This window comes from Melitaea cinxia, chromosome 12 (genome assembly GCF_905220565.1).
Source record: "Melitaea cinxia chromosome 12, ilMelCinx1.1, whole genome shotgun sequence".
Lineage (NCBI taxonomy): Eukaryota > Metazoa > Arthropoda > Insecta > Lepidoptera > Nymphalidae > Melitaea > Melitaea cinxia.
Window position 1 is genome coordinate 3,419 of NC_059405.1, and position 12,029 is coordinate 15,447.

At 36.8% G+C, this 12,029-nt stretch overlaps 1 protein-coding gene across 1 annotated transcript; it reads left to right on the forward strand.

The window, feature by feature from the left end:
• Positions 1 to 594: 594 nt before the first annotated feature.
• LOC123658403 (organic cation transporter protein-like) lies at positions 595 to 10,085 on the forward strand (the record flags this gene model as incomplete). Its single annotated transcript, XM_045593831.1, has 6 exons — positions 595 to 805; positions 4,691 to 4,791; positions 6,546 to 6,700; positions 6,861 to 7,487; positions 9,055 to 9,236; positions 9,439 to 10,085. Coding segments are annotated over 6 exons (1,480 nt in total), but the record flags the coding sequence as incomplete, so codon positions are not given.
• Between the last annotated feature and the right edge of the window lie 1,944 nt (positions 10,086 to 12,029).

A 12,029-nucleotide genomic window follows, 5' to 3' on the forward strand; every position in this document is an offset into this window, starting at 1 on the left:
ACCTGATAGTCACCTCTTACGACACCAACGGGAAGACAGCTACTCCAGCTATATTCTTCACTGCCATAACTACACAGCGGAACTAAAGACTTTACTACTATCATTTAACTTGTAACATGTTCAATTTCAATTAAATTTGATAAAACGCTCTATTGCGTAGCTCCCGCTTTATGTCTATGTTATTATTTTTTGTTCATCAATCAATTAAAAAAACGCTAACAAGTGTACGGCTCACCTGATGGTAAGCGATTACCCTAGCTTATAGACGCCTGCAACACCAGAAGCATCGCAAGCGCGTTGCCGACTCAATTCCCAATCCCCCCCCCCCCCCAGGAGCTCTGGTCACCTTACTCACCAACAGCAACACAATACTGCTTGAAAACAGTATTATTTAGCCGTGATCTTCTGTAAGGTCGAGGTACTACCCCAGTCGGGCTGCTCCATATTTTGAGCAGGAAATTCCTGCTGTGCCACACCTCAGTTAAATCATCAATCAATTAAAAAAACGCTATACTAAATGACTTTATGCTATCTTACGAAAAAAAGTTTAACTTGTAAATTTTATTTTTCATCATTAACAAGTTTTCATCTCAGATGCATGGTACCAGAATGCGAGGCGGCTAATAGCACGGAGTACAGTCCGCCCTGGCTGACGAGCGCTCTGCCGGAGAGCAGTCGGGAGCGGCGCTGCTTCATCAAGACTCCCGTTGATGCGGAGCAGGCGTGCGGCGCGGGGGCCTTCTCTGAGGAACTGAGGCCCTGTGACCACTGGCTGTACGCGTCTAGAGACACCATTGTAGCTGAGGTACCGATGAATGAATATTATTAATAAATATCTATAAAAATATACAAGTCCTCGTCACTATGTTATGTCTGGTAGCCCGTTACCGTAGCTTATAGATAACTGAAACAATGTCGTGGCATTTATAAGCGCGTTGCTGATCCTAGCCCCGTTGTTAACACAGCGCGTTCACTGAAGTTCTGGCCACCTTACTTAGGTACTCACAAAACTAGAGACCCGTGTTATTTAGCTGTACTCCTTTATAAGTTATAGGCACTTTCCCAGTCCCAAGAGAATCTTGTACTCTAGTGAAGCGTTAGCGCGTTTCCTGTAATGATATAATAGTAACAGATCAGAACAGAATATATGTATATTATGTACCAAAAAGGTTTATTCAAACTAGATCAGTTTTTTCCTATAAAGGTTGTAATATAATATAATACGCTATAATGAGCTAATACACTACATTCCCAACAGTGGAATGTTCGTACACTGATTCAGTACCGTCCGTGTCATATGAATATTAATATTACTCATCATTGTATATTATAAAGAAACGTAACGAAATAATACGAATAATTGTGTTTGCTCGCAATTACATCGACAAGTAATACAACGTAAGTATACGAAAAAAAAAAAAAATAACAAACGCTCTAGTCGTCACTACGGTTTTCGAGGGTTTCCCTCGATTGCTCTCGAATTCCATCATCAGATCCTGGTTTCCTTATCAAGGTGCCACACTTAGGCTATCTCCTTTCCAATAAAAAAGAATTATCTAAATCGGTTCATATATGACGAAGTTATCCCCGACCATACATTAAAAAAAATTATATACAGTCGAATTGAGTAACCCCCTCCTTTTTTGAAGTCGGTTAATAAAGAAAGATGTACAAAGGCGGTCTAAGAGCGATTGTTTCCAGGCACCATAGCCTGTGCTATAACCTATATAATAAAAATCAAAATAAAAAATAATTTCATTCAAGTAGGATTCAAAAGCGCATTTGAATCGTCATTTTCCAATTAAAACTTATATTAGTTTTAATTAATTAATTATTATTAAAAGTGAAAATTTTGTAGCGACCAATTCGAAATTTAAATTCTGCAGAGAAGAATCGGCAAGAAACTACGCAGTTACTCTTCTGAAAAAGTGTTTTTAATTATAGTTGTTGTAAATAAAGAGAAAGTGTAGGGAAGTGTCATGGGGACAAGTAATGATAATTAATAATTTAGGTTAATAGTTTTGTTTTTTTGTTTTATTTTATTTTTTTGTTTTTCACGTTTGTTATTTTAAATTTTAAACGGATGGTTGGTCGTAATTGACCTTTTTGATTATATTTCAATCTTGTTTGTTTTATAATTTTTTCTGTGCTGTTTACCATCCCTTAGAAATAAATAATAAACGTAGCAGACTAAAATATGAAACTACTTGATGATAATTATATAAGATAGGAATGTCGTGTTGGTTGTCTTCTTCTTCTTCTTCTTCTTTAGGGTTAATGGCTTTCAATAGTGCCGTGTTGGTTGTCGGTTCACAGTTAAGATCATATTCAGCCAGCCTCTGACGCTCTGACTAGTCTCGCTTACTATTTAAAAATGATGTAAGACGTACAAAAAAAAAACAAAAGTCCCGGATGGTTTTCCTCATCGACAACTCGTGTTCATTTTAATAAATATTTATTTATTTATTTATTTTTCGTACCGACTTTCGTAACCGGACCTAACGGAAATCGCTTACCATACGTGAGCCTGACGCTTGTTTGCCGACCAGTTGTATAAATAATTGTGTTTGCTCGCAAACGAAAAAAAAACCGACTTCAATTACATCGACAAGTAATACAACGTAGGTAGACGAAAAAATAGTCAAGTAAATACGCATTATCAAAGATTACTCCAAAAGTTGTAATCAGATCTCGATGAAATTTATAAACACATGATAAACATCGGCTTTCGATTAAATTAAAAATCATCCAAATCGGTACAAAAAATTATGCAGATTTTCAAGGGTTTTCCCTCGATTTCTCTGAAATCCCATCATCAGATCCTGGTTTCCTTATGGTATAGTACCACACTTAGGATATCCCCTTTCCAACAAAAAAAGAATAATTAAAATCGGTTCATAAGCGACGAAGTTATCCCTGAACATACATTTAAAAAAATTCTCCTCCTTTTTTGAAGTCGGTTAAAAAATAAAAAATATATGTGCAATTTACACACCGCAGAAGTGACACTTCTGAAAAGTAGCTCACGAGAGCTTAGAGAGATTTTTTTTACTAAGAATATAAAATACGGTGTAATGTATTGTATCTCATTCTCTCCTATACATTTATGTGTTTGTTTCTTTGTTGTGACGCATTTTCGTTTCATCGAGTTCCAAAATCACAACGATTCTAAAGAAGTTTTACTTCAAAAATCACACACGTGTTTGTGTTAGACAAAAAAAAATGTATTTCACAACATCAAATTCGTTTACTTCAGACCGTTTCGGGATCCAGTTTCATGCAGTGGAAGTAGTACGGAGCTAATTGTAACAGTTCGACTCGTGCTTAGCCGGGTTTTTCGTTTGCTTAGTAGTCGCAGATGTTGCGGTCGCCTGTTATTATGTTACATCGACGTACAAACACGGGTGTTATTTATTAAGACGAGTTAGCGTGAATTTGCACTTTACGTGCCCTCTTTGAATGCTTTCTATTGCCTACATAAACGTATTTATACGGAGGTATTTTGAGGACATTTTTAGGACCGGTTAGCGCAGTGAACACACCGTAGTTTACGGCAACGGCCACGGCGCAAATGTGCTCATACCTATGTTTGCATGAGCCGTACAGACGTTTGCCACGATCTGATTTTTGTGTTAGTGCTTTGTGTCCCTTGATACCAAAACGACACATATAAAGAAAGATACAAAGACGATCTTATCGCTAAAGAGCGATTTCCTCCAGATAGCCTGTTGGTACTGGAAACGATACAGTATCAGCGGTTTGAAGTGTGCACATATCAAGGAAGAAAAATCAATAATAAATAACGTTAAACAAATTGTTTACATATTTAAGGAGGTTTTATCATAATAATCATAAAAAATCAGATAAATAAATATTTTAGTATATTATATAAAGCACACATATACACACATACATATACACATATACATACACATATACATACACATATATAAATATCTCTCAATTTCGAATATTCTCAATTCGACTCCATTGTTTTATATGATTTGTCTCAGAGGTTTTTACTGGATGTACTGATTTCAATTATTCTTTATATTTTTAATCGAAAGGTAGTGCATGGTCATGAGTTGTGTCTAGTAATACGTATTTAATTGAATATTTTTTCATATATCTGCGTTGTATTACTTGTCGACGTGATAGAAGTTGGATTTTTTTTTAAGCAAATACCTACAATATTTTAATATAATCATCATAGGCGAGGTTGATTGAATAAATCTAAGTTTGTAATAATTTCTTTCTTAAAACGTAAAAAAAAAACGCAACGCAGGGTTAGCGCTATGATCACGGGACCTAGCTCTTGTCTCAGCGGCTGCCAGTTAAATCTCTAAAAATGACAAATGTTTGTTCAGGCCATAAATATGATAACGTATTGGCGCAACCGCTACAGCACTGGCTTTTACACTGGCAGTTACGGGTTCGATTCCCGCACATGGCAAATATTAAACAAAATAAATGTATTAGGCCAGATGTTTGCCGCGGTCTGGGCGTTGTGTATTCTGTGTTTCCGGACCCAAGACACAGGAGTTAACCCTAGTGGGAGCCGATCAGTGAGAAGCGTTCGAGGCGTTAAGTTGGTCATTGTTTGAATGTTTGTGTTTGTATTGTTTATTTCAGTATTTTCGACACTTTGGGCGTTTTGATTTAATATCAATATATTTTTGATGTATTCCAGTTCAACCTGGCGTGCCAGGACTGGAAGCGCACGCTGGTGGGCACCATCCACAACATGGGCATGCTGGTCTCGCTGCCCATACTCGGCTACGTATCCGACCGGTCAGTATTTTGCTTATTTACATACATTTTTGGATCTACCAAATTAGCAGTTTGAGGTCACCCATACATTAAGTCATCCATACATTAAGCTGACCTCGACGCCAAGCGCGATGAGCTCAAAGACCGTCCACTCGCCGCCATTCACTATAATTATGAGAGAGGTAATCTCACTCTCCCACTTTGTGCAAGGGAGTTTGCGGCAAAAATCGGCTATATAAGCCATCTCCGGGCGCACCAGTGCCAAGCCCTGTAAGGGGTCGAAGTGGTCGCCATGGCCGAAAATTGGTCGGTATACATATATACACTAAGTCAAACGTATTTCAAAATTTTTGGTTCCTCCCCTATCCTTGTCACAGATGATGACATTTATGAGACCCCCACTACCTAGCGTGACGTCACATGTTTTTCAGTTTTGCATATCAGTTTCAACATTATTTTTATTTCTGTTTTAATTAATGTCAAATTACACACAAAACAATTAAAACTTTAATTGCAAAGATAATTTTTGAAAGTATTTAGCTAAAATACCACTTTTTAATACGAACAATTAGATATATTATATTTTGAAATATGATGTCACAAATTTTTGACCTTATCTCAACCCTTGTCACATAATGTAGCACTTCGTCCGCTTACCGTCAGGTAGACCGTATGTTTGTTTACCGATAATAATTGTGTTCGCTCGAAAACAAAAAAATCTACTTCAATTACATTGACAAGTAATACATACAACGTAAGTAGACGAAAAAATTGTCAAGTAAATACACGTTATCAAAGATTACTCATCATTCATCATCATCATCATTTCAGCCTATCACAGTCCACTGCTGGACATAGGCCTCCATACGTTCACGCCATTTTTAGCGTGAACTCATGTGTTTTGTCCAGAGTCACCACGCTGGGCAGGCGGGTTGGTTACCGCAGGGCTGGCTTTATCGCACCGAAGACGTTGCTGCCTGTTTTCGGCCTGTGTATTTCAAAACCAGAAGTTGGATGGTTATCCCGCCATCTGTCGGCTTTTTAAGTTCCAAGGTGGTAGTGGCACTGTGTTATCCCTTAGTCGCCACTTACGACACCCACAGGAAGAGAGGAGGTGGCTATATTCTTTGCTGCCGTAGCCACACAAAAGATTACACAAAAAGAACTAATTATCAAATGTTGATGAAATTTAAATGGTAATGGTAATATGCGATAATCACCAGCTATCGATAAAAAAAGGATCATCGAAATCGGTTCACCCAATCAATAGTTATGTGGTAACACATATCAAAATACCGTCGAATTGAGAACCTACTCCATTTTTGGAAGATGTTTAAAAAAAGTCGTCGAGACGAATTTAGCAACGGTCCTATTTGAGATTATGCGACCTTACTTTGAGCCTATGACAACACTCTCAAACTAAAACAATGTTACATGCTCATGAAACCATTATCTTGCGCTCATTATTGGCTTTTGATAAAAAGATATTTAATAAAAAATAAATAAATAATAATTCAGAAGCATCGTTTTCACACAATTTTATACAAGAAATAGTTAACATTTTTTTCACTGTTAACTAAAAGAAAGACTCATCGACTAAGATTCTAACTCGAAAGTCATTCAAATAATTTAGTTATGAAATTAATCTGTTTGATATCATCGAGCGCTAAAAGTAATAGAACATTTATTTTACCGACTGTTATAACTCGCTTTACGATTCTTTGTCGTTGACGCGTGTTACGAGCCATTCTGAAAATAGTTTACGATTATTCTAGCTGGGGGCGGAAGCGCGCTCTGATACTGAGCTCTACCCTGGTCGGTGCCATCGGCTCCCTGAAGGCGTTCTCCATCAGCTACGAGATGTACGTCATCGTGGAGTTCTTAGAGACCGTTGCTGGTGCTAGCACCTTCCCAGCTGCATACATCCTTAGTAATAAATTCTATCCACTTTTATTTAGTATTTTTTTTTTATAATTATTGCACAATAATAATTATTTTTCAAATGAAGAAAAAATTAAACCTTACTATTCGATTAAATGAGTAAAGCATCCTAAGTAAAAATATTAAATTATAATTTAATATGTTTTCAGCTATCGAACTCCTTGGCCAAAATAAACGAGTATTGACGACGGCGTTCCTCGGAATTATGCTGGTCTTAGGAGGCTTAAGCTACGCTCTTCTGTGTAAGACCTTCCCGTACTGGCGAACCTTTATCTTAGTGGCGTACCCTCCGTCGCTATTATTCCTGTCCTACATCTACTTCCTCCCTGAGAGTATCCGATGGCTCTTATCGAAAGGACGCAAAGAAGAAGCTCTGGAGATCGTAGAAAAGGCGGCGAAAATGAATAAAGTTACATTATCAGAAGAAATCATGCAACAATTAACGACTGTTGACGAGAAAATCAAGAGAGGTGAAAATATAGAAAAAGAAAAAGGATTGTGGATGCAAGTGATGCGGTCGCCGATAATAATGACGAGGCTGGCCATCTGCTCCTGGTGGTGGATTACTTGCACGTTCGTGTTCTACGGGCTGGCCATCAATTCCGTGTCGTTGGCTGGTGACAAATACACCAACTATATGTTGGTGGTGAGCGTGGAGGTGATCGCGGTGGTCATCAACGCGCTGGTGCTCGATCGGATTGGGAGAAAGAGGACGCTGTTGATCGCGTTCGTTGTCTGCGGGTTCTCCTGTACGGCGATAGCGTTTGTACCTCCGAGTAAGTTCTACCAATAATACCATTATAGCAAGGTATGTGATTAACGTGGTGAAATATAAGTGAAGTTTTTATTTAGACGAAACAAACGATTTTAAAATAATGCAACTATAATAAAAGCACACCTTTTTACCCGACTGCCAAGGAAGGGTTGTGTTTTTCGCACGTATCTTGTATGTATGTAATATTCTTTACTACCCCATATCTCCAGAACCGCTGATCGGATTTACATAATTGAGGTATCGTTAGATTTGTCTTAGTGGCCCAAGTGTTCTTAGATAGGTGATGTTAAAAAAAATCAAACATGGCGGATGTGCGAAGCCATTATAGTTAATAAAAAAAATTTTTTTTTCGAATATAACAATATGGGTATCAAATTTAAGGGCTCAAATCAAGGATTTCAAAAAGATATATCATGATTATTATTACAGTAATACTAATAAAAAATACAATAAGAAACTATGAAAAATGTGGACTTATTTACTATTTCTTATGCCTATGCCAAGTAAGCTGCGAGCCGCGCTTATTTCTCACCACCTAGGTGACAATTAATTTTGGGGTGTAGCCTTTCCAATTAAAAAAAAAAAGAATTATCAAATTCGGACTACTCTGTAAAAAGTTATGCATGGTCAAACATAAAAAAATATATATACGTGGCAACTTTAGAACCTCCTCTGTTTTTTTTTCGTCGGTAAAAAATTACTCAATCAATCACATGATGTAGTCTTTTAATAAATTGAACCGATTGCGTCATTAGTCTAACTAAAAAGACATAAATAAAATACGAATAAAAAAAAACTTGCCTGCGTGAAGAACAACTAATAGAAAATCAACTGAAAAAGTTGGAGCAAGATAAAAATTCAATAATTACACAGAGCCAGCTAAATAAATCACAACAATATCAAACATGATGTACACGTAGACATATCAATACGATAGTCCTTCGAAATTTTATGCAACATCGTACATAACATGCAGTCGGAGGCAAGAAATTGAAGGATAAGTCAAATCATTCTTTCTTTGTCTTGTCTATTTTATTTATTATTATTTTATATTTGAATTAGTCAAGAAGCTGTATGAACGAGATACCGCACACTCAGCTGTGTATGTCAATGATTTTCTGTGGTTTAAATTATTAATTGCGAAATTGCTGTTTTTGCATATACCATTATTCCAAATAAATGTGGTATTAGATTGATTTTCACTGGCTTTGGTTACCTGCACCCCCCCCCCTCCTACCCTTACATATCATCTCTCACTCATAAGCTGTAAACACTGAACTGTTTGTTAGAAAAAATGGCAACTCATATTTAGAACATGATTAGAGCCGAAGACGGACAGCAGCGTCTTCGGTGCGACAAAGCCATTACTGCGGTCACCAACTCGCCTGCCCAGCGTGGTGACTATGGGCAAAACACATGAGTTCACGTTTAGTTTTGGCGTAAACTGGTGGAGGCCTATGTCCAGCAGTGGACCGTATAGGCTGTAATGATTTAGAACATGCATAAAAGTTATCGCAGAACAACTTGCATCAGTTGTAATCATCTTGCACCAATGTCTCCATCGTCAGACATGTCCTGGCTGGCGACGCTTCTGTACCTGGTGGGGAAGATAGCGATCACGCAGGCCTTCAGCGGCATCTACATGTACACGTCGGAGCTCTTCCCCACGCACGCGCGTCACTCGCTGCTGGGCTTCTGTTCCATGATCGGCCGTATCGGGTCCATCGTGGCGCCGCAGATGCCGTTACTTGTGAGAAATTTACTATTCTCCCACTTTCTTTTCACTATCGATAATTTTTAAATAGGGTAATTAGTCTGTGAAAATTTCATTAGTTTATAAAACTATTGCTAGCAATATTTATTGGAAAATAAAATCTTTATCAAAGAACTTGTGCTACCATTTTTTTTGTGTATTTTCGTACATACATAAGTTTGAATGTAACTTCAACCAGGCTATTTATGTCGACTGGCTGCCATCGGTCCTGTTCGGCGCAACGGCACTGGTTGCCGGGTGTCTGATGATGACCACGCCGGAGACCCTCAACACGAGGCTACCCGACACCATCCAGGAGGCTGAGGAGATCGCCTTGCAGAAGCACAAGCAACGAAAAAACGAAGAGCCAGCTGCTAATGCTCAAGCTACTTCTAGATTTTAGATAACATTTTAATTTTTTTGACTATGACAATATCCTTGTATGTATGTATGTATATTAAGCCTACTATTAAGAACATTATCCTATCGAAAATCATCAAATTGTGAATAATAGTGATTTGAAATATTTTATGTGCCTCAGAAAAACTCTATCAAATCCTAAGCCAAGGAATGATTTTGCTCATCAAGTGAAATAGAATGGTAGTAAACTATAATTTCCTATAAATAGATTAGAAACTCGCGATATTCCCAATAATACGCAACATGTACACACAGTAGTGTGGGAAAACATGTGACTTGTAAGAATATGAATTTATATTTTGATTTTTACACAGTTTATGTCGTCTATAATAACGCCAACACGTGCTAGCACATTAGGTTATACTAATAAATATAATTTTATTATGAATATCCAGACGACGATTACATTTATCTATCAATACAAAATAACGTAGCTACCCTATTTGTAATACTTCAACTCAGACACAGTAGGAAATTTCCTGCTCAAAATATGGAGCAGCCCGACTGGGGTAGTACCTCGACTGTACAGAAGATCACAGCTAAATAATACTGTTTTCAAGCAGTATTGTGTTCCTGTTGGTGAGTAAGGTGACCAGAGCTCATGGGGGGATTGGGGATAGGGTTGGCAACGCGCTTGTGATACTTCTGGTGTTCCAGGCGTCTATAAGCTAGGCTAATCGCTTACCATCATGTGAGCCGTACGCTTGTTTGCCAGCCTGGTTGTATAAAAAATAATAATAATACAGCTTGACTAGCTTGTAAGCCTGATGAGAGCTAGTGACCAATTAGACACGTAAGTAATTAAGACAATACAGTTGTGACTATTTGAACCAATGCAAACATTTATTGTAAACCAAATAGCTTATTGAACAAAAAAAATACGAATTATAATTTTTTTAAAAGATATAAAAGGTAAATAAATTATTTTATGTACGGAACTTAAAACAAAACACTAACATAAATAAATTTCTAAGAAAACGTACAGATTACATATAGTTATGTTATAAAGAAGTCAGCACTCACTGCGGAGTTTAAAATAAACATTCTAAAGTAATAAAAAATGAAACCATCCGAATTAATGTTGCATTCGTTAATACAAAAATTATTAAGAATCTTGTGATAAAACATTACATTATAACACTTTATCATTTATGAGACTATCAATGTATAGCGCTAGCCTAGCTGCCTTCGTGCTTTAGACCACACGACTGAAGTAAAACTTTTTTTAGTTGCCCCTACAGTAATATACGAAACGAAACTCACTCTCTTTCTATCTTCACTAGCTTACATCTTCCTCTCAACTTCCGTTCGCCTCGCCCGACCACACTTTTCGTAACGCTATCGCCACGCATTCACCAGCTTACTCGTCAAGTCAAGCGTGAAAGAAGTATTACTTCAAAAAAAGTTTATTTGACAGAGGACAAAAGATATATTTCAAATTTTTGTGAAGTATAATAAAAAATGACAAACAGCCAAAAATATATTTTAGTAATAAAAAGTTCAAGAGAATATTTTATATATTATTGTGAGCTACTTATGTTAAATTAGATGATAAGAATATTTATTGTAAAAGATGACATAATTATTGTGATAAATTATATGTTTAAGCCTGAGTTAATATAATATTATGTTATAGTCTAAGATCCGAACTAGACGTGATCTTCGGTCATCTGCTTAATTGATATACAAATGTAAATTCTACTTTAGTATGTTAAAGATTTCAATATATATTAATATACCTGTTTATACCTTTTTTTACATTTACGGAGTACAATACATTACGCACACAAACAAACAACGGAATTTTTTATTTTTATTTTATTGTGATTTAGCATTGAAAATACATATAAATTCAAATTTTAACCCTTCTACGATCAACGTCTGTTTTTAATAGCGTTTAGCAGTAAAACAACTTTTGCCGGGTCAGCTAGTGATTTGTATATAAGTAATAAGGCAACATATTAAAAGATGGACATATAGTAAATATCACAACAAGTCATCGAGTTAAAACCAAAATTAAACTAGGTTAATGATCATGACATTGATTTAAGAAAAATAGATTTAACGAAACCGTATTGAACACTCAAATATTTTACGAGTGTATTTTCGGGTCAGGTTTGTTTTATAAATACATTATGTTGCGAAACGAAAGTCTAAATCCTGGTAAATAGAAGGCAAGTTGATCGTAAAGTGGCTGCGCCGGACTCCCGATATAACCCAGTGTCCAGCGGCCGTCGACTGCGACGCGCGTACACGATACCGACCAAATATTTCACCACGCGTTACTTCCAGAGGAAAATACTTCAAGACTTTGCGTATATAGTACATTATTTGGTGTCCTATTAAGAGAATTTTGAGCTGATGAACAAG